The sequence below is a fragment of the Crinia signifera genome, unplaced genomic scaffold (genome assembly GCF_055691185.1).
Source record: "Crinia signifera unplaced genomic scaffold, ASM5569118v1 HAP2_SCAFFOLD_873, whole genome shotgun sequence".
NCBI lineage: Eukaryota > Metazoa > Chordata > Amphibia > Anura > Myobatrachidae > Crinia > Crinia signifera.
In genome coordinates, this window is record NW_028142789.1 from 510 (window position 1) to 28,319 (window position 27,810).

General features: G+C 40.8%; 1 protein-coding gene across 1 annotated transcript; it reads left to right on the forward strand.

Moving 5' to 3' along the window:
- Positions 1 to 2,123: 2,123 nt before the first annotated feature.
- Positions 2,124 to 18,159, forward strand: LOC146056732 (protein unc-93 homolog A-like). The gene is made up of 6 exons (XM_083168430.1): positions 2,124 to 2,213; positions 3,735 to 3,916; positions 5,822 to 6,051; positions 13,115 to 13,294; positions 14,192 to 14,403; positions 18,088 to 18,159. Exons 1-6 carry the CDS (start codon positions 2,124 to 2,126, stop codon positions 18,157 to 18,159), a joined length of 966 nt encoding a protein of 321 aa, XP_083024556.1.
- The last annotated feature ends 9,651 nt before the right edge of the window (positions 18,160 to 27,810 follow it).

The window sequence follows — 27,810 nt, forward strand, 5'->3', positions numbered from 1 at the left end:
GTGAAACTACATCACTACATCACTTTCTCGCTCTCACAGAGGCAATCAGAGCTAGCAGCATTTACCAGGCTGTTTGAAAAATAGCAGTGGGAATGTATTCATGCCCCTGCATTTCATGTAAAGAAGTCTTGGAATTTATATGCAGCAATATTTTCCTGCTGCCTAAAATTACACCAACCATTTTAAACTAAATAATTAATTAGGCACAAAAATTTGCTTGCAAACAATACAGTCGATACTAAAAAGTGGGAACTTGCCTATATAGCTGCCTTACTAGCTTTCAAAGCATTTGCTTCGAGCCGGCTTACAAATATATCATCTGCAGTGATTGGTTAGGACGGACCAGATGGCTAAAACTTTGGAGCAGTTGGTCAGCTTAACAAATGTTGCAACAATTGTAATATACATTCCCTGTTAATAAACTAGTAGATGAAGTACTCAACATTTTACATCTTCAAGTTATTAAGTTCTTAATGAGTTGGCTGTAACTTTTAACATTTTAAAAATAATTAGCAACTTAGCAGCTGTTCCATCATACCCATGAGGTGGCTGCTCAGTGTTGAGTTTTATTGCAGGGTCACCAAAAGCATTATTCCCCAGCTTTCCGTCTTGTTCAGTTTTACAATCACTTTTACATTGCAACATGGGTTTAAAGTTGTGAGAAAGCAATGTTTGGTATATACTGGAAATAAGTCCTGTGGTTGTCTGATGGTGTTGACCCAGTGGGGTAAATTTTCTAAGATGGGAGTTCTATTGAAGATAGGATGTTGCCCATAGTAACCAATCAGATTCTACAGATGGAGCGCCTCTCATTCGTACTCGCCAGATTCCCTCCATTGATGAGAGCTGGCAGAGAGGCACTTCATCTGACGGGGACGTGCGAGAGGAATCCCTGCCCATCTCCGCATGACAAATAATAAAACCATTTGTCATTTTTTCATCCAATTGGCACATATTCTTTCATATTCACTTTTACTGTACAGCGCAGTGTACCCCCTTGTTTTTCTTGTACCTAGAAGGAGGTTGACTACCCCCTACCCACACTACTGCTTGGCAAAGCACCCCATATCTACTGCGCCTCCTACACCAGTCGGTAACTAGTTACCCACTACCTTTCCAGCGACAGGGGAGTGGCAGGAAGGCGGTGGTGGGCTCAGATGGAAGCGAGCATCTCGTGCACGCGTGCCCCCTTCAGTCTGATGGTGGGTTCTGGCAGTTGGTGATAGACTCGCCAGGGCCCACAATAATGAGAGGGGCTCCTTCTGTATCTATCATCTTCTTGAAAGTGCTTAATAAATAAGCAGTCTAATAGAACCCCCATCTTTGTAAATTTACCCCAGTGATTTAATTGTCACTAGTAGATGATTATTTTTTGTCTTAAAAGAATAGTATAGAATTTATAGAATACTTTTTGAGGCATATTGTATTGGAGGTCAGTGAAATCTGTGAATGTGTGAAGCACCCACACACCTGTAGCAATTAAGCCACCTAATGCATTGCTCTCCTTAAAACCAGGTTGTTTTTAGGTAGCTCAGAGGGACAAGTTTTGGAAACACACAATTAGATGTTTTCTGTGTCTAATTGCTTGTCACCTCCAATCATAGAATTAATTCCCAGGTTATGAGCTAATTTCTCTGCATTGATGGACAACAAGCATTGGTTTGGTCTCACCTCCCATCTTCTTTAGTATATTAGTTCTTACAATTGAAACTCTTTTAGGTCCATTCTATAGATTTGGTAAACTCTTCTTCTAATTCTCCAAAGTGACTATTAGGATAATAAAATGTATAATGACATAAATTTATTATATTATATATCATTTCTAAAGCTCTGTCATGGTTGAAACTTTGTATTCTGAACTGCCCCAAGGTGTGTGTACAAGTCTGGGAATGCTGGAAACATTTCCACAGAAGGTGTGTATTTTAGTCAGATGGTCCACTTAGCAAACAGAAGATAAAATTATCTAAAGTAACTGTATATTAAAAAGTGTAAATCTAAGATCATATTAAAATTTAAGATTTAATGTCATTCTTAATTTAACACCATTACAGGAAAAAGTGCATTTTAAATCAGTTCACGAAGATATACAATTTGTAAGTTGACAAGTCATATACAAAAGAAGCATGGGGCTGAGAGATCTAAAGAATATTTTTGTAGTATCTACAGGATTTTTACTAATATTCGTTGCTTTTGGTGGTCTTCAAACACTGCAGGTAAAGTAATGAAGCATTTATTTACAATAAAAATATTATTATTCCAGGATATAATAAATACAGTTTGATAAATGTACTTTCTTTGGAATTAAAGTTTAATTTTATGGGGGTATTCAATGTGCCGCCGCTAATTACAGCCGTATTTACACGACAGCCATTACCCTAGATTGAATACCCCCCTATATCTGTGAATCAAGTTTTTTTTTCAAAACTATTTAAAAAAAGGGATTAGATAACAGAAATATATCATCATACATATCTTGAATACACACACACAGTATATATATATATATATATATATATATATATATATATATATATATAATATGCTTTAAAATATAGCAGCTTTTAAAAAAGGATGTGGCAAAATTCAAAAATGTATTCTTTTATACATGCAGTATGTAATTTCTTAGAATGACAGTGACAGTAACAGCACAATATATAATTACTAGCTATAAAGTATGAATAAAGTAACAACTGTATTCTGAAAATGTAAATGTGTCTTACTACTGTTCTCAAATTTCATATTAAGATATTGGATTATATTGTTTGCAATAGTTTATACTGTACGTTATATGTTACATCCTGTAGATAACAGTAGGTGCTTTGAGCATTCCTGTGGTGAGGTCTTTCCCCTGGTGTTCGGTCATGTCTTCCATATCAGAGTTTAAGGGTCTGATTCAGAGGGGTACATGGAAGCAGCATCGTCTGCGTCTATAAGTGGTCTACTGTCCGCTGCAACACAGCCCTTCCCCAGTGTATATCTACAGTATGCATATGAATGTGCAAGGGTGCCATAGGGCAGGTATAGTCTCTCCATTTAAGTATAGATCCCCATAGCCAGCTTTTAAACATTTGTGTATGCAACCACTTTCCCCTACACGTCCATAAGACCATTTCCATACATTAACTAAGACACCTCGCTGTAATTATCCAGGAAAGACCATCACTTTTCATAGACATTTCTGATACCGTGCATCTCAATTGCAACAGGAGCTATGTGCAGAAACTCAGTGTAACACAGGTGCCCATGGCCACAGAGGTATTGCCTGGGCCCCAGGAAAGCAGGAGGCATGGCCAAGCAATGGATGTATGGCCTCACCCTTTTAGCATGAAAAAAGCACTGTTAATGGCGCTGACCTACACGGGAGGGGGGGGGGGGGGGGGGGCATTGTGAGCTCCGCAGCCAGGGAAAAAATGAGGGTGAGGGCACATACTAGGCAATCGATAATTCCCCCTGTAAGCAGAGGAGATGGCTGCACTTCTTGGCAGCAGAAATCCCCATCTTCCTAACACATTTAATTTTATGTGTGTGATTGGTGCCATAAAAATGAGGGCCCAGGATGGAGTAGCAATAAAGTACCATACATTTTGTGCTCAATTTTCTGTTTGCTTGTTACTACCTTTGGGTTTTTTCTTATACAAACTGGGTCTGTTCATGTTAAAAAATAAATAAGTTTAAACTAGGTATAATCAACATGAAATAGTGGTTTTATGAAGGCTTTAATTTTCTCTCTGCAGAGCAGCCTAAATCCTACTGGAGGCCTTGGTACTGTGTCCTTAAGTGTTACATATGGTGGTCAAATCTTCTCTGCATTGGTACTTGCCCCATTTACCATTAGAAAACTTGGATGCAAATGGACTCTTGTTGCAGTCGCATGCTTTTACATGATCAGTATACTGGCAAACTTCTACCCAAGATGGTAATATGAAATGCTATGAAAAAAATGGTGGCTGTACATGATAAGTTAACAGACACTATTATTTTGAAAGAAAAGGAAAGGGACATAGCAGTTATTAAAGTAACAAGTACTGTATTTAACAAGACAGATCTCTGACAACAAAGTATTGAATGTACCTGTAGGTCTAATGACTGCAAATTGAGGTTACTACAGCCATAACATGCATTGCAAATATGAACCAAAGCAATAGTCACATGCTCAAGGAATGAGAGGGAAGTCCCTAGTTTGTACCATGCATAAGGGTGATAACGGTTATCCCCAGCAGAGTGGTATCAGCCAAGCCCTCACTGTAGAGCATGGGTCTTCAAACTGCCAGGGGTATAAAGGTACAATCATTTAGTATACTCTACAGTATGGGTCTTCAAACTGCGGCCCTCCAGATGTTGTGAAACTTCAAATCCCAGCATGCCTTGCCACAGTTTTGCTATAAGGGAGTGTTAAAACTGTGGCAAGGCATGCTGGGATTTGTAGTTTCACAACATCTGGAGGGCCACAGTTTGAAGACCCATGCTAGTATACTAAATTATTGTACCATAATACCCCGATAAGCTGCTATTTCCTTATTTGGAGCTTCAGCACCACTAATATTCACTACAGGACAGGCCATACCCCCATCATCAAACCAAGATTACATAGTATGGAACAGTAATACCAATTTTCTAAGTAATCACATTAATGGCAGTGTCTACAAGTGACCTAACACTTTTGTTTGAGAGCATTAGTCTGTAATTAAATGCATTTCATTTATTTAAAACAACATTAAAAGATGTAGCCCAGCAACTTATCTGCCCAGAGCTATGTCTATTGTTTTGCAAGTCATTCTGATTAATCTTCGATGACTTCATTCCTCAATGACAATCTGGTGACTTTGCATGTTTCATATTTAAAAACTGGATAGAGACAGTTAAAGCCTGGGAAGGATAATTACTGGATTACTATGAGGATGAGAATAACTTGTATTTTATTTATAGTATAAGAGGGTTATAAAAGAAGCACATATATTCACATTGCCCAACAATGAAAAGTTGTGAGTGGCTGCGGCCAAGGATGCAGGACTGAAGGGGTAACACAGTCACTACTCCAGTCACTACTCCAGTCTCACCTGTATTTGGTACCTTGCCGCTTGCAATTAGCATTCTGGTCATGGCTCCCCTTCATAATGTCCCATGTGCTGGTGGACGTATAGCGTTATTTAGTGGTTTTCAGTAACTAAATATACCACAAATAATTTAAGCATATTACTTTTTGCAGACATATATATCAATATGTATTTGACCATATTCAATGTCAATCTAGGTATTGCTAGGTTGAGTCTCCCTTATATGTATATACAAAAAACAAAATATTCAGAAAACCATGGTTTATCAGAATATTTCATATCCCCCCCCCGCACCTTTTTTCATACTTACCTCATCCCCCAGTGTCCACGGCAGCCATCGAAATCCCCAGTCCCAAGGATTCATAGCACAGGTGCGCCAATGACGTAACCGGCACACCCGCACAATGCATCCTTGGGACCGGGGATACCGCTGAAGAGGATTCTGGTGGCTGCAGTGGACACCAGGGGACACTATGGACATTGGGGGTCCATCGGAGCACTGCCAGGGGACCAGGTAAGTATGAAATAAATTTCCGAAATCCAGAAACATCCCTTATTCTAAATGCTTGTGGTCCCAAGCATTTCAGATAAGGGATACTCAACCTGTATATAAAATGATAACTAATACACAAAACAAAATTGAAAGCAATAAATAAAATAAATAAAAAAAATAAATAAAAAAAATGTAACAACTTAATTCATAAATATTACCAATAACTAGTCATTACTTTAAAATATCTTACAGGGTTTTTTATTATCATTTTCAGGTATACTTTAATCCCATCATCTGTAATATTAGGTCTAGGTGCAAGTTCATTTTGGACAGCAAAATGCATCTACCTCACAGTGCACGCAAAGCGATATGCAGAAAAATCAGGCGAATTGGATATGCATGTTATAAATCGATACTTTGGAATATTTTTCTTCATCTTCCAGTCATCAAGAATTTGGGGAAATTTAATTTCTTCATTAGTATTAAACTTAGCTCAACAAACTGGTAAGAAATAACAGTTTTTAAAATGTTTTGCTAATGTGTTACTGAAAACTATCATTTAGAGATGCCCAAACTATTATATGTACTGTAGATCTAAATTTTGATCACATTTTTGATTGAACTGATTTGGTTCCGGAAATGTTAAAATGTAGAAATTTAGTTGTTATAGTAATTTAGAACTAAGTTGAAACTCAAAGTACATTTCACATTTGTAGCCTCACTACCAGGGATGTGGTCTTACAGGATATACCATTCTTGCAAGCCACTGCCCTCATTTTTGTTACACTAGGGGTATGGGGTACATACATTAAACAATGTCATGACCCTTAGTTTCTAGCCATGCCATGTGTCTTATCTCTGAGTTGATTCAGCATCCTCCAGGTGGGTGTTCCAAATGACGGCAACTAGTCTGAACCACGAGTTATATAGTCATTAAAATAAAGTAGACACTGCAGTTAAAAAGCAGTGAGGATACATTGGGTACAATAATGGCTTTTGCTGGTATAATTGGTGACTGGAACATCTAAAAGAGTGGGACCGAGGTGCCTGCCAGGACTGTTTAAATACAGCTTCACTCTGTGTTTCTGCACTACCAGCTCTGCAGTCACTAGCGTGCTAGGCAAGGGGACAGGTATCTTAAACCTGTGAGAGCTGCTTTCTTAATGGTAATTTAGGAACTGTGTTGGTGACTGTCTCATCTGAATCTGGATATTAGAGTAGGACTTGCAGTGAACTGGGGTAATTTGAATGCATTGATCAATCCATGAACTAAAACCCCTTATTTATTTATGTATTAAGGTGAGTGAGTTTATTATGGTGAGTGTGGAGTGAGATCAAGTTCAGAACATGGGGGACCCCTGGGTTAGTTAACAAAACTGCTTCAGTAACATTGTTAAGCTTTTTGTAGTACTTTGTGATACAAGAATTTAAAAACCTTAGTTATTTGGTCACAATAATGTGATCGCACTGTCTATGCCCCCAAACACATAACTCACTCATAGCTCCACCCCCATCCCACCCCTTTTGCATAACGCTGGTACCCCACCATTACCTTCATGGAGCTGGCTGGCAGAAAGTAGACAACCCTGAATAACCATTTGGCAAGAAAACATTGTAATGTGTTTGAATTATCAGGAAATATTGCTGCTATAGGCCTGTTTCAGAGATTCAGAGTTGGAAACTATTGAACTACAGCTTTCTTTGGAAACAGCTGCTGTACAAAAATATGATAATGCCTGCAGATTGCATCTGAAGGAAAGACACCTTCTACTAGCATCTCATTAAAGATGCCTGCATCCAAAGAAATGGATCAACAGCACAACCATTGATCGCAATGTTTGCCGCATCAGCCATTGGAGTAAGTCTAAGCTTATTTAGAATGGCCACCTCCTGCCTGTCTGGGAGGTTAGTAAATCTGTGCTGGAATACGCATACACAGGCCTCATCCACGCCACCAAATAGCTGCTGCATTTCAATAATGCTGTGGCTTGGAGGTACAGCATATGGTCTTGCAGGGCTTCTGCAAATGTGCAGAATAGGCCTTGTGCATTGGAGTATTTAGAATGGGTGCATTGTGCGCAGTACATGGGCACTAGGCCCAGGGGGTTCACACTGAACACTTTTTTAATACTTACCCTTCGGAGACCAGCGACGGTGGGAGCAGCTCTGTTAAATTCACTGGAAAAATGATTGCTGTGCCATATTTCCAGAGATCTGCACATGTGCTCTATTGTCAAAAGACTCCCTAAAGTCCAGGGACTGTTGGAGGTGGCTGCAGTCCTGAAGTGGATTTAGTGCTGCCCTATTAGACTTTCAGTCAACAGGGTGTATACATCAGCTGGAGTGCTAACAATCTAGTAAGCGCCGCAAGTCCATCACCTGTTTTTGCTCATATATATATATATGGACATCAGGAACTAATTAATGACACTCCAAGATGTTAAAAATATGCTTTTAATAATAAACTTTCATCCAGAAATCAATCACACGCGAGGAGAGTAGTACATAATAATCCAGGGTTTCCCAATCTTTTTTGAATCATGGCACCCTAAAGTACAAGAGTTTTTTCACGGCACCCCCAGGCCAAAATTTTTTAGCAAAAAATATACAATTAAGTGAATTGTGTTTACATGTGATCATCCTTAGGTTCAGTTATATGGTATAGGGTTCTGTTTGTATACACAATTGTATGATTGGCAGTCACCAGAACTGGTTTTGTTCAAAAATAATTGACCATACATAATTTGAGTTGATCTTGGACCACCAACCCAAGGCACCCCTGCAAGTGTCCCTAGGCACCACAGGGAGCCACGGCACACAGTTTGGGAACCACTGTAATAATCCAATATACCACTTCAAAATGACAAAGAAATAAATGGCAAAAAATCTCAAAAAAGGGAACAGAATATAGATATCTAAAACAGATTACATTCTTCCTCCACTTAAGGTAAAATGCACTTCACAACTGGAGAGGGAGTGATGGTGTTTAGCATATATAATTATAGTGATGTAATAGTTCATTAATGTGTCAGTTTTCAGAGTATGTTTTGTACTTTTGCACTGGGACCGTTGTGCAGAACTGGTAAAGACTGGAATGTATTTTATGAAACTAGGAGGCTGAATGAAACTAGGAGGCTGTCCTCATTCACCCTAAGGATTCTAAGAAGAGAACATTATAAAAACTATTCTAGGCTGGGGATTAAGTCCACTATTTTGCAGTGTTAGCAATACTAACTGATGCATAGAACACGTGAGGTTTATGACACACTGGGTACAATCAGTCTAATTTAAACACAAGGCTGCCATTACAAATAGTCTGGCCCGAGACTGGCAAAATAGGCAGGACCTCCTTCCCTTTCTCGGACACCTGGAATGTCTGGGGAAACCTGTGTCTGCAGCACTGGTCGCAATACTCAACCTCTACATTGCTTTAAGGGAAATGTAAACTATGTTTATGACCAATTATACTTTAGAAGAACCAGTCCTGGGTCCGCTTTCTGTCTGCGCCTGGGACTGGGGTCCCTGTAGTAACTGCCCTGGGTGCACCTGCTATAGCAGCATGTAATTAGATAAAGTCAGTTGCAGCAGTTTACCACAGAAACTATGGCAGATAGTGTTAGAAATTGCATGCAGCAGGATGATAAATGCAGGTAGCAGATTGACACTGTCATTGGAAAGTATTGCAGATACAAGCAGACACTGATGTAATAAAGTAAAACTTTATTACAGCAGGAATAGATTGGATACAGAGAAACCAACTGAGTTTGTATAGTGCTGGGTACTGGACTGATTGCAGGTGAAATTGGAGATGCAGCACTCTGACACCTGAGAGAAGTGATACAAATATACAGGCCCACCATAAGAGGGGAGCCATTAGTACATTTGTCCCAGGTCCTGACAGGTTGACTGGATGGCAGCAGTGTACACAGTGCTTAAATGTGTAGTCACAGGAATGCAGACACAATTGGTGGCATTTAAAATTTGATGTCGGCTTCCAGCTAATCAGAGTTGGTGGACCAACTACCCATAAAATTCAGAGCTCCACCCAGGGGGCCCTACCTATTTTGCTAGTCTCAGGCCCTCCAATTTCTGATGGCATCCCGGCAAATATAGGAGGAAGTACAGAAGTCAGAGACAGAGGGACAGATTCTCTAAGCTTCAAAAGTGATAAAATGGAGAGTGATAAACAGCCAGCCAATCAGCTCCTGTCTGACATTTTTTAAACACAGTCTTTGACATGGCAGGTATGAGCTGATTGGCTGGCTGTTCACTCTCCATTTTATCACTTTTGAAGTTTAGATAATCTGGCCCATTGAGATGCAGTTCATTCAGCCTGTGGAATGGACCCGCTATCTGTGGGTGTGCAGTGCCAGATTAAGGCTTGGGGGCCCTAGAGCACTAAACCAGGGGGCCCAGGCAAAGGGAGATATATTAGGCTGTGCCTACCTCCCAAAGTAGTTCATTACAGGAGGAAAAAATGCTATATATCTGGACTTTTCTCTTAATATATGATTGCCATTATTTGTGTTGAACTATTTAATTGATAATAAAGACATTTCAACACAGGTGATTCCAATCATAAATTAAGAGGGAAGTCCAGGTACAGTAGAAATACTTTGCCCCTCTTGGAATGGATCATGTTGGGAAGTATGAGTTTTGTATATTAAATTTAAACCACTGGAGTATATTAGATTTAAAGTAATATTTATATAATGCCTGGGTACTGCTGATAGCTACACCTTATTGAGAGAGTATTTTATAAAATAGAAAAATAAAATCTACTGTATCATCTATCTTGTTACTTGAAAGAATATCAGCAGTCTCTTTACTGCTTACACACTGGGATAAGAGTCAGGAGTGCTAGTCATGTCACGTTGAACCTACCTGCATGGAACATTGAGATGGGGGGGACCTTATGACATTATCAAATTGCTGTAGGAATGCCCTGTAGCAAGTCACAGCCATAACAAGCATGGCTACCTCTGTAGCTTCTGACACAGGAATCAAGAACTCATTGAAGACCAGTTGTATTGGAAATGAGCAAATACCTGAGAGTAGTTTACAATGGATGATCTCTAATGGGATTGGATACTGGAATTGGAACTGAAACTAGATATTTGTGCAGGTGTTGTCATGTTCCCAGTTGTGCTGGCCTTGTGGTTAATCTTGTTTAACATGTGGTTAAACACATAATGTAGCGGTTCCTACCATACACTACAATGGATCATTTTAACCATTGCATCCTATGGAGAAACTTTGAGTGATAGCCCAGCTGCACAGAATTAGTCAGCGAGGAGCTCCTATCAGATGTCGGTTCTCCTAGTGATAGCAGTCACCCAGAGCCAGCATTTGCAAAAAAAGACTGTAGTTGGCAACCCACTGGGTCACTGGGAACGGAGCTAGCTGTGAGCACCAGCGTGGACGTATAGCTGCCTTTGTCCACCTGCCTGCCTGAGGGGAAAGAGGGATCGTGAGTGACACCCCACGTGGCCTCTCCATTTGCAGCTTTTGCCATTGATTGTTTATTGAACCATGGGGTAGATAAGCCCACACCTAATCATTAATTTGGTACGGACACTGCCCAGTGAAATATGTTAAACTGTCTATATAATCATCTTTTAAATAAATAATATTGCACTACTGGGCGCCCCTTCTATTGTACTTTTAGGTGGATATATATATATATATATATATATATATACATACAAACATACATACATACATACATACATACATACATACGTGGAGTGGTGAAACAGAGTTAGTTTGACCAGAGAGTCGTATATTTATTTGGTCACAACTGCCCTGTAAAGGTGTAAAGGGTTAATAAGGAGCTGTCTAGCCTCAGAGAGAGTGCTTTGCAGCCAGCTAACAGGGCCTGGTTCACTGCAAAGCCAGGAATGGGTCTCTGAGGTATGTCTGGGGAGAGACGGGTGGGCTCTCAGGCACAGGGCTCTAGTCCGGGTTTTTAGACCGGCACAGCCACAGGTGGGAACTGGGCTTATTGCAGAAGAAGGGATTTAAACCTTGTTCAGTTTGGTACATATTGTGCTGATGCCCAATAGGGGCCATTTAGTAGGGACAAGTATTTTAGTGCCAGGGACTTGGATTGCCAGTGCCCGGAGGCACTAAGACACTGTGCGTTAGGAGTGCTGCATGAACAAGTGTCTTTCTTGATTGTTTATATGAAGCCTTGTTTGCTGTGAGTGAACCTGTTACTAGATATACACATATATATATATATATATATATATATATATATATATATATATATATATATATCCGGGTCATGTTTGGCATAAATAGAGAGGCTCTAGCCCTTGCATGTTATCTTGAAAAAGGTCCCAGAGGCGGACCGAAACGTCGATGCCCATCACTGTTGCCATGCTGCCTGATTAAAACCCCACTTTTGATTTATCACAAGACTGGTGAGTGACTCCATTTACTTCTACTATATGCAGTAGTGACCTTCCAGCAAGTTCCCTACCTTGGAATGTCACCCCAGCAAGCTGTTGTTATTTGATGCGAGTGCCAGTAACATGGACTATATATATATGAATATATATATATATATATATATATATATAGAGATATATGAATATATATATATATATATATATATAGAGATATATATATATATATATATATATATATATATATATATATATATATATAGAGAGAGAGAGAGAGAGAGAGAGAGAGAGAGAGAGAGAGAGAGAGAGAGAGAGAGAGAGAGAGAGAGAGAGAGAGAGAGATATTAAAACAGATAGCTAGTAACTTCATCTGGGTCTTTTTTACAAATATAAGCTGTGCATCACAGGAAAATAAATATAGGTTGAACTGGTTGTACTAATGTCTTTTTTCAACCTCATCATCTAAGTTACTATGTATGTTGTGTGTGACTTGTCTTTATTGAATATTAATTTTACAGTAGAACTACGGGTACCAGTGGGCCCCATTCATTTGGGCTTGATCATGATATAAATGTGGATATACATTTTAGGTACCAGGGGTTGACTATGTCACAATGGTTTATTTTAGTTTTACTACCCCATAATTTTAGGGGAAATTATTTTAAAAGGTAATTTATATTAAGACCTATATTTTACTAAAACAATTCTACATTAATATTTATATTAAAAGATATTAAAGTTATTGATATTAAAAATTACATTTTACTAAATAATTTAACAGCACCAGAATTATAAACGTGATACATTTGTAAGATATTATATGGCAGGTAATCTAGCAGTACTGTAAAATACAGTACTATCTCCAATAATAAAATAAAGTGCCTTCCAGTTGGTTGGTTTTGCAGTTAAATCAATATACAACCCCTCTTCAAAAGGACTACCAGTAAATCTACCCCCTAGTTTTCTATTTCTTTTTTATATGTTCCTCCCTCTGTACAATATGTTGTCTACACTGTATGTGTTTATTTCTTCCATCCCAAATTTTATATACTGTACTGCATTGCTGTTTCACTAAAGAAAAATCACGTTTAAAAGGGAAACATACAATTAAAATGAATGTTTTTTTTTTTTTTTTTGGTCTTTTTTATGTTTAGATGACATAATAGTCTGGAATAACACAGATTGTGGATCAAGTGAAGCTTTAATATTAATGGGGACTCAGAATCATTCCAGTGGAAATGGGAGTCAAGAGTTTGGTAATTGGAGTCACATTGGTTCCAAACCAACACAACCATCCAATTTTTTGGTTTTTATCATTTTGGGAGTTTACGTTGGTAAGATTTTAAGCTCTTTCTCTATAATTGACATTTCAATCTTTTCTAACTAAGAGGTCTATGTACTAAGCCTTGGAGATAGATAAAGTGGACAGAGATAAATTACCAACCAACCAGCTCCTATCTGTCATTTTTCAAACACAACCTGTAATATGGCAGTTAGAAGGTGATTGGCTGGTACTTTATCTCTGTCAACGGTACTTGTGTATTATCACGGCGCCCACTACTCCATTTGCGTAGGGGGCTATTCAGGGTAGTGAAATCGCATTACAGGCCATATTGTATTTTCCTATGTAATGTATTCACTGCTCTGTGTCAGTGAATCCATTAAAAAGATAGGATGCCATAAAAAAATCGCATCGCATCGCATGCCATTATTGTATGGCATGCGATGCGATGAGATATCGGTTCTGATGGAACCTAGATTAATGGTAAAATGACATATAATGCCATTTATTTTGCCCCCCCCTATACATGTCATCCCGAAGTGTGGCGAGCATGGTGGTATGCGTCCGAGCGACCTTTTCATACCCCCACTATCCACGTCGACGTGGAGTTGATTTTATATAGTGTGGCAAGTGCAGCGAGCCACGGAGCCCGAAGCGTGGCGAGCGGACACGTAATACATGTAACATAAAACACGTCCCCTGGTGGGGCTCGCCACGCTTCGGGCTCGGTGGCTCGCCACGCTATATAGAATCAACTCCACGCCGACGTGGATAGTGGGGGTATGAAAAGGTCGCTCAGACGCGTTCCAAAATCGGGGTTTCCAGCAAGAGAGAACATAAGTATCTATACAGGAAGTATAGACTGTATAGAATTTTCCATTACCACACATTGCTGAAACATTTCCTAGTTTGTAGTAAGCATGCATGTTTTTGTTTTGTTATTTTGTAGTATGTGGCTTGCTTGCTCTGCTACTGATCATTGTGTTTCTGGATCCACTTGATCAGCAAAGGGAAACCCCAATTTTAGAACACAAAGAAAATTTATTTGCACCATTTCTGGCAACAGTAAAACATCTTCAAGATAAACGTCAATGCCTCCTAATTCCCTTAACAATATATAGTGGGATGGTACAAGGGTTCCTTCTCAGTGACTACACTAAGGTAAGAATTCTATTTTGCTCTATTACTTTTTAGTCTCTTGAATCTGACTTTCAGGATCTATTCTAAACCCTACTCAGACTGCAATTGATGCTAAATTTAAAAAGAAGACATGGCCAATGATTATAGATCAAATTGGCAATATAGTGTACTTTATGTTTCCTAGAAGGGGTCGAGATACGTCCCATTTGTAGAACAAGGCAATTAAAAAATAATTATATATATATATATATATATTAATATATCACAAACAATAGTGTCATCAGCGCCCCAATCTTAGACCTCTAGACAAAAAAAAAATTCAGGAATTACAAAGATACCAAAGTACACTTAACACATTTATTTAAAAAATACAATACAAAAGTACATGTAGTTGCTCCTTGAAGCTGGAGTATTTTTTCATATTAACAGTTTTTTGTAATCACGGACGTAGCATAACCCAATGCATTTTGTCTCAGAGAGACTTCACCAGGGGTAACAAATCTCTGTACAAACTCATACAAATGTATGTAACATCCACATCCACTGCACTACAGATCCCAGCCTAGCCTCTGCATTGTCTTCTGGCATGTTTTAGCTATAAATGTATGTAACATCCACATCCACTGCACTACAGATCCCAGCCTAGCCTCTGCATTGTCTTCTGGCATGTTTTAGCTATAAATGTATGTAACATCAATAGATAATTGTATTTTGTTAGATGTATGTATAGATTGGAAGGTTCTAAGTAAGCCAATATTAGCATACCTCTTGGTTGGCTAATCAGGCTAGTTTATGATCTTTGTACAATTAGCATTTCAATCAGGTGGGCAAATGGTCTGGCCTGGCCTGGCTCTTAATTTGGGATAGTATTTCTGTAGGGTTAGAAGCAAGACAGCTTGCTGTTTTGCAGCTGGCTGTTTTAGCAAAGGGTGTTCTTAACTAAGGGTAGCATCTGAACAGTTAAAGAAACAGTTGAACAAACATTGAACAACTACATAAAGAAATACCGGAGGAACACAGAAGGACATAAAATTCAACATCATCCACTGAAAATCCAGCATTCTGCAGTGAGTTACCTGACCCAGCATCACCTACAGTCTGCACAGTCAGGACAATGAACTTCATACTGAACCATTCTATGTACCAGAGCCATGGTTCCTCAATCCTGTGCATTCCCTATTCACTCTGCATGCTTTCTGCCCCTAGCAGGGTGTGCTGTGGCATGGCCCACGGTGCAAAGCTATTAGGGGTCAAGGGTGCAGGTGGAGGGGGAAGAGGAGGATAGGAGGAGAGAGAGGACTACTTTGTCCATTCTCTTTACCTGCTGCCTCATGTCCTGCCATGCTCACTTCTTGCCTCAGGTTTCCTTACCTGCACCTCATGTCACCTGTCTGTCTCCCTCTAGATTGTAAGCTCCTTAGAGCAGGGCCCTCCTCCCTCCTGTTCTCACTGCACTCTTCTTGTATTTCAACTACAGCTCTCTTACTCATCTACAATCTATACCTGCATCTATTCTCATTCACTTCCTTATATCTCAGCTGTATTGTGTACTAAGAATTGTGCTTTAATTGTGTTATGACTAGTTCTGTGTACCCTGTACTGTTCTTTTGTGTTCTATATGTACAGTACTGGCTGGTGCAATCACCATGTGGCGCCGCTGATTGGCTGCCTGGGTGCTGCACAGCTCAGTAATGATATGTTCCCCATGTCTGTGACCCTCATTAGAGTACATCTAGTATATATATCAGTACTGTTACTGGCTACCTAGCTGGCTGTGCAATCACCATGTGGCGCCGCTGATTGGCTGACTGGGTGCTGCACAGCTCAGTAATTATATGGTCCCCATGTCTGTGCTCCTCATTAGAGTACATCTAGTTTATATATATATCAGTACTGTTACTGGCTGTGCAATCACCATGTGGCGCCGCTGAATGGCTGCCTGGGTACTGCACAGCTCGGTAAATATGTTCCCCATGTCCATGTCCCTTATTAGAATGCGTCTTGTGCATATCTGTATGTGTGATGTACATTTGTACTGCCATTGTTGCCTGTTCCTTGTACTGATAACCCTTTGTATTGCAGTATGTGCATTGTTATTTTTATTGTCTGTAAAGCGCCTTGAGTCCTGTTGGAGAAAGTGCGCTATATAAATAAAACTTACTTACTTACTTACTTACTATACAATACAGGCCTTGGTTACATACTGTATGCCTCAGTATAGAACGTTATATTGGTATTCATGCGGGTAACATAAAAAAACTGTTCTGGTGCCTATACTTGGGCCATATTCCATACAATTCAGTAGATTTGTAGTAAGAATGGACCTCCAAGAGACTTAATTAGCAGGATTAGGGTTTATATGCCTCAATATGAAGAGAATATATCAAATCTCAAATCTCATATTTCAAATCTGCCTTCCTTAGTATATATATAGAGTATTAAGATAGGAAAGTACCAAATTCAGACATAAGATAGGCGTGCCCTCCAGTGCATGTCCATCTGTGTACATACCTGTGTTATCAACCCAATAAGTGGCGGTATGTACCACATAACAGAAACAATGCACAGAACATCTCAATAATGTCATTTAAATGCAATAAGGCTAGTAATAATATATTGTAGATGGGTGTGGATTATTAGATAGACGTTGTCTAGATAGACAGTCAATAAGCTGACACCAAAATGTCGACATACAATAGTACGACATGCTCAAATTGTCCACATGGATAAGGTTGATATCCAATAGGTCGACATGATCAAAACATCTACCTGGTCAAAAGGTCAACACGAAAAAGGTCAATGTGAGTTTTCACATGCTGTGTCTATGTCACCCCCAATAAATGTATAGCTCGCCATGCTTCGGGCACTTTACCATTTTCAATTGTAGTCCAAGTGGATGGATAAAAAAGCCCTAAAAAAAACCTCAAGTCAACTTTTTCATGTTGAGCTTTTGACTGTCAACATACTGCATGTTGACCTTTTTCATATCAACCTTTTTACCATGTCAACCTATGTGGTGTTGAACTATCACAAAGAAGCTCCTTGCGGGTTGCTGCACTCACCGCTCTTGCCACACTGTATGCTCAGCGGCTCGCTGTGCTCGCCACCTATTCTATTCTCCATCTATTGGGGTTGTGGGCCCCCATTAGGGAGAATAGCCCCTGTAAGTTGGTTTCACGACTATCGGGCTTTTAACAGCTGGGTCCGAAGTCGGTGTAATGACCATCTGAATCCAGACGGTAGGGAGGCCATCTGACACCCAGTGAAATCCTGCCTTGTAAATTAATATGTCCGCCCAGTGAAGACTTATTTATTTTTATTTTTTTCACAGCTGTGTGAAAAATCTAAATCCATTCATAAGAGTCTCACTATCGAATGATTTATTTCACTGGCCACCACTCATTGCAGACTCAGAGTAGCCAGGGTCTAACTTGACGGCTGCGATGAAAGCAGCCTGATCCTGGCTGGAGCTGACATCACACATGCCCCCCTAATAGGCTGGTTACGATATAAGAGATAGACCATGTCTAGCTCCACAGTCACTAGGTCAACCATTAATGGTCAACAGTGACTAGGTTGACACCTAGCAATTGTCTTTATACCATAGGTCGACATTGACAGAAGGTTGACTTAAGGTCGTCATGGGCATGGTCAAAACCACAAGGTCAACATGCATTTTTTATGTTTTTTTTTGTGTCTTTGTAGACATGGACACCGTCTAACTTTACCTCGTCCCTTCGCTTCGGGCATGGTGCATCGCTGTGCTCGGCACACTAATATAGTCTCACTCTATGCCAGCGGCGTAGCTACGTTTTGGGCGCACCCCCAATCCCCCGCAGCCTTACCTTTCGCGCTGGTCCCGGCGGCTCCGTTCTTCTGCTGAGGACCACCACAAAATGGCCACCCCTATACAGCAGACAGTTTCAGAGAACTGTGTGCTATATAGGGGCGGCCATTTTGGGGTGCTCCTCAGCAGAAGAACGGAGCCGCCGGGACCAGCGAAATAGGTAAGCATGCGGGGGATTGGGGGGAGGTGTAACTATAGCACCGCAGCCCCCGGCGCCCCCATATGCAAAGCGCCCAGCCGCGGTGGCGGGGGCTGCGGTGCTATAGTTACGCCAGTGCTCTATGCCCACTTGGATAGAAAATAACAAACTAATTTGGTGTACATCAAAAGAAAAAACCTTCCATTTGTCCTTAGCACTAACACTTAGCTGCCGGTTAGCACCCAGAGATGCCTATTTCCTGTCGAGCCTTGTGAACGGCTAACAAAGAAAAAGAGTAGCAGGCTTTCATCGCAGCATGGCGTCGCGTACATGCATTGTGGCCCATGCGCATGTGCAGTGTATTGATAATTGGCCTCTATGCACGGGTGTAACTAGATATTTGTAGGCTCCATAGCAAAGGTTTGTAAGGGCCCCCTATTTAGCAACTGATGGAGACAAATGTATGTAAAACATATTACTTAGACAGTAAAGATGGGCCTCCTTCAGCTCTGGGCCCCATAGCAGCTGCACCCCTTGCACCTATGGTAGTTACGCCCTTGCCTCTATGCAAATTCGAAGCCGTATTATCAGGCCTGAATTATTCCGTTTGTTCATTTTGCCAAGGTTGACAATGACTAATATATTTATTTTACCATTTCTTTTTAAGTCATTTGTGACCTGTGCATTGGGACTGCAGTACGTGGGTTATGTGATCATTGTATATGGAGCAACTACCGCAATTTTCTCCTATGTTTTTGGAAGGCTTTCTCAATACATTAGACGGATTTGCTTCTTTATTTTAGGTAAGAAACTTTATTGCAGTATTTTTAAAGATGTCATCTAGTGTTAATGTTAAATAAATGGAAATCATGTTGGTTACATATCCCAAAACTGTCATTTTAAATGATTTTAGTTAAATATGAAATGTCAGGTAGATTTCTATTGTAATATTCCATATAAAGGGGGAGATTCTCTAAAGCTGAAATGTGGTAAAAACCCTGTTATCGTAATTTTTACCACATTTTGATATGTAGCAAAACCCGCACAGGGGTTTTTCGCTGAGGGGGTTATCACGGGGGGGTGATACCCCACAGATGCCTATGGGCTTCTTAACGCACCCATGCCACCCCGCCGCCTCGCGCTGCCCCACGTCTCCCCCCCTCACCTGTGTTCGAGCAGCACAGCGCTGTGCTGCCCGGACCTGTGACCTCCTCCTCCCTGCACTGTATCCTCTGTAGGGAGGAGGAGGAGAGCACACACACACATGCAGCAGCAGCAGTTCCAGGTAATGGAGGGAGGGGGGAGCCGCCGGGACCAGCAGCACATTGCTTGCAAGATCGCAATGGTCAGCTCTTAATGCAAGAGCTGTCCTTTGCCATAATTATCGCATATGTTAGAGCAAATGCGATAATTAGGTCTGCGGTAGCCGGCGATGTGCGGCGGACAGGGGGCGCAGATGTTACAGCATCCTGCCCAATGGCTGATGACATAAAGGGTGAGATTTAATAGGATGAGAGATTCAGAAAGTTAGAGATTTGGTAAGAAATCTCCAGTTTTTTTAACCCCTTCACGACATTGCCTTTTAAGGTAATTTTTTTTTTTCTCCTTGCGTTCAAATAAGCGTAACTTTTTTAATTTTCCGGCTATATAGACACATGAGGGCTTTTTTTTTGCGGGATAAGTTGTACTTTTTAATGGTACCATTTACTAAACCGTATAATATTCTGGGGAATCAGGAAATAATTCAATGTGGGGTAAAAAGAAAAAAAAACGCAATTCCACAATTTTGCGCTGGTTACGGTTTTTTTGGAGTTCATAGTTCGTTTAAAATGATGGGTTATCTTTATTCTATGGGTCGTTACGATTCCGGTGATACCAAACTTATATAGTTTTCGTTACGTTTTCCGACTAAAAAAAAAAATAGAATATGTTACGGTTTTTCGAATTTGCGTCGCGTCGCCATGTTCTGCGGCTTATAACTTTTTTATTTTTCCACCTACGGACCTGGGTGAGGGCTCATTTTTTGCGGGCTGAAGTGTACTTTTTAATTAATACCATTATGGGATATGGGCGACTTTCTGATCTCTTTTAGCTATTTTTTTTTGGGTAGGCGATGCGACCAAAAAACGTAGTTTTGGCGTTGGGGATTATTTTCCGTTTACGCCTTTAACCGTGCGGGATAACTAATGTTATATTTTAATAGATCGGACTTTTAGGAACGCGGCGATACCAAATATGTTTATTTTTTTTTATTTTTTATTTATTTTTATTTGGGAAATGGGGAAAGGGGGGTGATTTGAACTTTTAATATTTTTTTTTTTTTTTTTTTTAAACTTTATTTTTTTTTTTTTTTTTACTTTTACTACAAGGCCCCCTAGTGTACTTGACCACTAGGGGGCGTGATCGCCTGTACTAGGTTCAGCCATAGAGCTCTATGGCTGAACGTAGTGATTTTATGCACTTCCTATTACATCCTGCCTGAGGCAGGATGTAATAGGTATGCATACACGGCCAGCACAGGGGTCTACATTAGACCCCTGGCTACCATGGCAACCGATCGGCACCCTCCGATCTCGCTGCGGGGGGCCCCGATCGGCGCCGGAGGGGGGCGCCCCCCCTCCGATCAGCTATTTAAGCACTGCGGGCGCTTTGCCCGCGGTGCTTAAAGGGTTAAACGGCCACGATCGGCGAACTCGCCGCTCGTGGCCTTGAGAGCAGGGACCTGGCTGTAATATACAGCCATTACCTGCTCTCTTTCAAGCCAGCTTACTCCGTGAGCTGGCTTGATTCCCCCGCAACCGACATATGACGTATATATACGTCATATGTCGTGAAGGGGTTAAAGCAGTGTAAATGATTGCCGCTTTAAAAAAACTGGCGTTTTCTTACCAAATCTCTCATCCTATTAAATTTCACCCAAAATGTTAGAAATCATTTATGGTATGTATAATCTGTGGCGATGTAGAATGTTTATGTTTTGCCTGATTTGTCCTGTATTTGTGATAAGTGATGCGGCCAAGTTTACATACATTATTTTGTTGTAAAGGTGGGTGCCTCTCCAAATATGCACTGATTTTACATTTTCTCGCCCATACTAAGGGAGCTTGCTCCTGCGACCAGCTGATTCCCTCTGCGGCTCCCCCGGCAGAGGAGCAATATATCCATGCTTGCCTACTTTTAAAAACTAGTTTCAGGGAGATTATAGTTGGTAATAGAATTTTGCACAGCGCCCCATTGAGGGTGTGTGTCATGCTCCACCCAAAGGGGCATGTCTAGTTCCATATATGGAGAGATTGTGAATGTGTACTGCTACATCTGAGAGGAATCTTTTAAAATGACATATCCAAATGTAGATGAGCCACAAAGCAGTTATTAAGAGCTACTATACTTGGTAAAGTGCTGGGAAATGGTGCTGATGATTCAATGTAAATGTATCTATCTCTCATTTATTTCCCCCCCCCCCCCCAAAAAAAAATGTAACAGTGTAATGTGGGCTAGGTGAAATGAGGGAGATTGCTAGACTAATGAGGGAGAGAGGGAGATTGCTGCTATTTCAGGGAGTCTCCTGCAGATTGCAGGAGGGTAGGCAACTATGAATATATCACCCCCGTGTGTACAGAGCTTATCTCTCCCTCAATTTGACTTGAAATTGCTGGTCGCTGGTGCAGAGTGCATTGTGCACCAGCGAACAGCAATTTTTAGCCATAATCGGAGGAGCAGACTCCTGCGACCAGCGACCATGAAGGGCTGGCAGCGGGAGCGCACTCCTAGCAAGTTATCTCCCACATCACATGAAATCACTGGCAATATGGTCGCTCAGCGACCATATTGCCAGCGATATGTGCTGAAATCGCCCCAGCTGCATGATTACAATTATCAGCAGATCTTGCTATCGACTGCAATTTTCTCCAAGGACTCCGTAGACCTTACCATATAGGTCCTATTCATTAAAAAGCCCCCCTCCCAATTAAAGTGACCGCAGTTTTCTGCTACAGATTTAATGTACTAGGACAATATTTGCTAAAACCTGTTTTTGGAATTTGATGAATATGAGCCTGCAACATACATCAGGCCATTTATGATGAATGGAACATTTCCTAAAACATGCAGAAACTAATGTTTATACCATATTTAATGGCCCATTTAAAGCAGGCCCCTACAGCATATGTTGAAGGCAGCATGTAGATGGACTTGGTCTCACCAAACTTCCATTTACTAAGGCACAGTGAGTCAATAATAAAGTAAAATCTATTTGATGCCAGTTATGCCATCCTGCGTGATAATGGCAAGCATAGCATGCTATACTGTGACATGTGTAAACCTTATCTGATGCACACTGTACAAAGTTCTGATTCACTCCATTTGTCAAGAATAAGAAGCTGAGCCATTACTGCTGACAGGTGTAATTTTCTAAGTCTAAAAGGCAGAGCTGTAACCAGACATTTTGGTGCCCATTGCCAGAAAAGAATTGGCACCATCTTCATATTTGAAATAATGAGGATAGCGCAAGCCAAAAATACACGAGTATGGCTTTGTAAGGGGAGGACATGGCCACAGAATATTCACCAATTTACAGTATTACACCGCACAGTCATGGTTATTATTCACATTATACCAGTAGTGTCCTTTGTACAAGTAATGGTACACAGTAGAGCCCCTTATACACATTACGAAGCACAGAGGAGGGGGCGGGGGTACCAACATTCGCAGTGCCGGTTCTAGTTGACTCGCAAGGGTGCAAATTCGCATATGAGCATATCAACCAGAATAACCCCCACAGTGTAAGAGCTGGAGGCTATGCAGGGCTCCTGCATGACAGCCTGGCAACCTTGAGCAGCAACAGGACAGAAAAAAATACAAGGCATACAGTTACCATCGATAGGATATACAGTAGCTAGCTGGTTGAACACTATCAATGGTAAAAGTATTCAACATCAGCCCCATAGACCATCAAGCAGAGCCGAATTTCCCATTAGGCACGTGAGGCACGTGCCTAGGGGTGGCACAAGTTTGGGGGCGGCACTTGGATGCCTGTGATTGTACTGTCAGCCCAAAATGTACCAATAACTGCAAAATATCCACTGTACTGTACTATATTCCATCTCAAATAGAGTGTAAATGGATAGGACAAGCAGATACTGCCCCTGTAAACTGTCCTACTTAGTAAATATGTATTCATAATAAAAGAACATGTCACAGTTAGTGGCTTTATTTTATAAAAGACCATTTGTCTACAACAAAAAGATAGACAACCATTAGGTCAACACCATTAGTTAGACAAGCAAAAAGGTCGACATGCCAAAAGGTCGACATGCCAAAAGGTCAACACTGCCATTAGGTCGACAGTGAAAAGGTCGACAGTGAAAAGGTCGACTTTGGGTTTTTCACAGTTTTTTTACCCAAATGTCGACACAGTCGACATGGAACAGTTCAGAGTGCACCGCAGCCCCTCGCATCGCTGGCAATGCTTCGGGCACACTATTTTATTCTCACACCTCGCCCTAGTGGATGGTAGGGCATGAAATACCGCCTGTCAGCACGTCGGCTCAAAAAACAGTGGAAAACCCCATGTCGACCTTTTGACTGTCGACCTAATGGCAGTGTCAACCTTTTTGTATGTCGACCTATTTGCATGTCAACATTTTGGCATGTTGACCTTTTGGCATGTCGACCTTTTGGCATGTCGACCTTTTTGCTTGTCTAACTAATGGTGTCGACCTAATGGTTGTCTATCTTTTTGCTGTAGACAAATAGTCCGGATACCATAGTATGTATATGTGGCAGTGTGTTTATTTTTATTTTTGCATTGTTTTTCTTACAGCTACAGTTTTAAATATCAGCTGTATTGCAGCACTTTTTTTATGGAAACCTCATCCTTATCAGCTAGCAATCTTTTTTATAATTTCCGGAATCTGGGGTATTGGAGATGCTGTTTGGCAAGCACTATTAAATGGTCAGTATACAAATAACCCTTTTTACCCATCATTGTGTCATTGGTTTAATTTTTAAAATACTGTATATTTTTTCAATGTAATGGAAAAAAATACATGGACTAATAAAGTACAGGTTGAGTATCCTTTATCCACATTATCCCTTATCCATAGTTTCCAGAATGCATTTATTTTGGTAAAAGTACTACTGTGGTCATCTGTAACTGGCACTACTGGGGAAATGATATATACTGTAACTGGCACTAAATATATGCAAGAAAATGATAGCTTGGCATTCAAATTCAGTGCATGAGATAGGACACAAACTTTGTTTCATGTTTTGAAATCTTGGGTGACATTTAATGGGATGAGATTTTTTTTTGGGGGGGGGGGCAATATTTTCACCTAAAACGTCCGTTGTCACACTTTTTCTGAAGTTGCATAATTAATTAAGTGCCAATTTTTAGTAACGCCGGAACTTGCATCCAGATGTTTTCCCCTTATAAAGTATACAAATCGCATATATAATGAGATGCGCATTCGGAAAAATGTTACTATAAATCTCTGTATATGCAGACCAGGTTGTGATGGTTGAATTTGACAGAACCATGCACAGATCATTGAGATCTGTGCATGGTTATATGGTAAAATATGTGTAAAAGTTTAATTTAAAAAACTTCCCTCCTAAGCATAACCAGCCCCGGGCTCATTGCGCCGGACCTGGTTCCAAAATACGGGGGGACAAAAAGCGTAGGGGTCCACCGTATTTCTGAAACCAGCCCCGGACTCTTGGACCGATCCTGGTTCCAAAAATCTGGGGGCCAAAAAAATGGGGGTCTCCCTTATTTTAAATCCAGCACCGGGCGCCAACACCTCGCGGTGTCATGCCACAACCGAGGGACACTTTTTCATGCTCACTGTATCTGGTCAGCCTTGGATGGGGTACCTGGGGAGTGGGGACCCCCCAAATAAAGGGGTCCCCCCCAGGCCTAACCTGTCCAGGGCTGAAGCCTGGGGCTGTCACGGGCGTCCGTGGGCTGTGGACGCTGGCCTGATAGGGTTGAATCAGACACACCAAACATTGCTTTATACAGTTGAACTACAAGTCCCAGCATGCCTCCCCCGCATGCTGGGACCTGGCAAACCACAAGTCCCAGCATGTGGGGCATTAATGAGCCCGCTGGGACTTGTAGTCCACTTGTAAAAAGAATTTAAAAAAAACCCACAGACTGGTGCTGTTTTCAAAATATGGAGACCCCCAGTTTTTTTGACCCCTGTATTTTTGGTACCAGGACCGGTCCAAGAGTTCAGGGCTTGTTTCAGAAATACGGGGGACCCCTACGCTTTTTTCCCCCTGTATTTTTAGAACCAGGTCCAGCTCAATGAGCCCGGGGCTGGTTTGCTCAGGAGGGGGGACCTCACACCATATTATTATTATTTTTTTAACATAGAATCATTTTGTTTAAAAATGTCCTAAAAATCGCACGTTTTCATGACTAAAAATGCACATTTTCATGACTAAAAATCGCACTTTATTGCAATCTTTTGCCCGGAATATGCATCTCATTAAATATGCGAATTCACTGCAAAAAATGCGATTTTAAAAGTGCGATAATGTGCTATTTCTATTATAATAACAATCTTAAAAGACTAAAAATCACATTCCAGTAAATGTCACCCTTAGTTTCATGCACAAATAAAATATATTTGTGTGTCTCTCATGTGTTTGATCTATATATACAACATAATTGCAAGATACCTCAAAATACCTCATTGAAATATAAAAATATTCTGAAATACGGAATAATCCATATCCAAAATTACATAGTAATTAAGGTTGAAAAAAAACAAAACGTTAGTCCATCGAGTTCAACCTATTAGACTTTTATTTACTGACTTGAGTAAGTCATATCTATAGGATCCCCTTAGTGGCCAAAGATATATCCAGTTGCTGTAACCACCCCCACCGGCAATGAGTTCCAGTATTTTACTGCTCTAATGGTGAAGAATCCTCTTCTTAATTCTTCTTGTCCCAAGAATTTTTTCATACCAGGACACCCTTGTAATTAGGCCACACCCCATGTTTTAGGCCACACCCAAATATTAACATACTGAACAGTGCTACTGAGATGGTAGGTGATATTGAAAAATCCAGGACCTCGTTAGCTAGACCAAACACCTTCTAATAAGCAGTAATATGAGGGCATGATCGGAATATGTGATGTACTGTACTGTATGTGACCGATGTCACACATTGTCTCCAGCAGAACTTAGAACACATAGGCCAGAAGGAATTTAGTTTGTCTGGGGTTAGCTATAGCCTGTGGATCAATTTTACGTGCATCTCGGTGTGGTTCAAGCATCTTGACATAGAATAAGAGGAAAGAATTTTTTTACTCTATTGAGTGTCTGTAAGAGCTGTACCCAAGTCAGCTTCCCATTTTTTCTGTGCGTTTCATTTAGATGTATCTGGGATATCTAGTAGTGTTTTGTACTGAGCGTAATATCCCCTCTGGAATTCGATAAGGTGAGGCGAGTATAGATTTGTGAGGCTAAGCTATTGGGTGGACTAGTCTGAGGAGGGACATTATTCCACCAGATTTGAAAATAATGTAAATGTTCAGAATCAGGTAGGGAGAATTTCTGCTGGAGGTAAGAAAAGGGGTGTATACGCTGGCCATCCAACATATCATTTAGTTTTGACATGCCTTAAGCAATCCAACGTACTAGGCTCATATTGGGTATAAGTTTAACTATCGATTCAGTGAGATAGTGTTCATTCTAGCACCCGCCAACTTTGAAAACCCATTCAGTTCCTCTTCATTGCCTGGGGTGTCGCTGTCTGCTGCAGTGCTTCTAGCACAGTGTGGTCTGTATATCAGCACTGATATGAAAATGAAACCTGTTCTAAAAACACCACAGCAGACAGCGACACCCCAGGCAGGGAAGAGGAACTGCATAGGTTTTTAAATTTGGCGGGTGCTAGAATGAAAACTAGTGAGATATGTGTGAGCTGCTATGCAGGGTTTGGAAGTTTGGTGATTAGGATATCCCATGTCAGGAGGGAGGCACGAGTGGTGGGGAGAAGCGAGGGAATAGGTATCCTAAACAGATCATCAATGGCAAATGGTATATGTGATGCCTCAGGACACATCCACCTTGATCCTGAGTGGGTATTAAAGAAAGTCGTTATTTGGGCCAGTTTACAAGCATCATGGTAGAGGGTCAGGTCACCTTTGGCTCTAGGGAGCATCATCCTAGACCGGTCCATAATTAGGGGTGCCAGAGGACCAGATATATTTAGGTAGGATTGAATTGCATGTGGCAAACTTTTTTCTTTAAAAGATATAAGGGATCATGCAAAAGATATACATTAGTTTGGGTAGGAGAGACATTTTTAATGCAGCCATGCATCCCATTCATGAAATGTCAAATGCAAGCCAAGATTTGGATAGGGTTGTTAAAGAACTGAGAAGGAGGTGGGGGGTAAGGTAACCTCAAAGACTTTACTA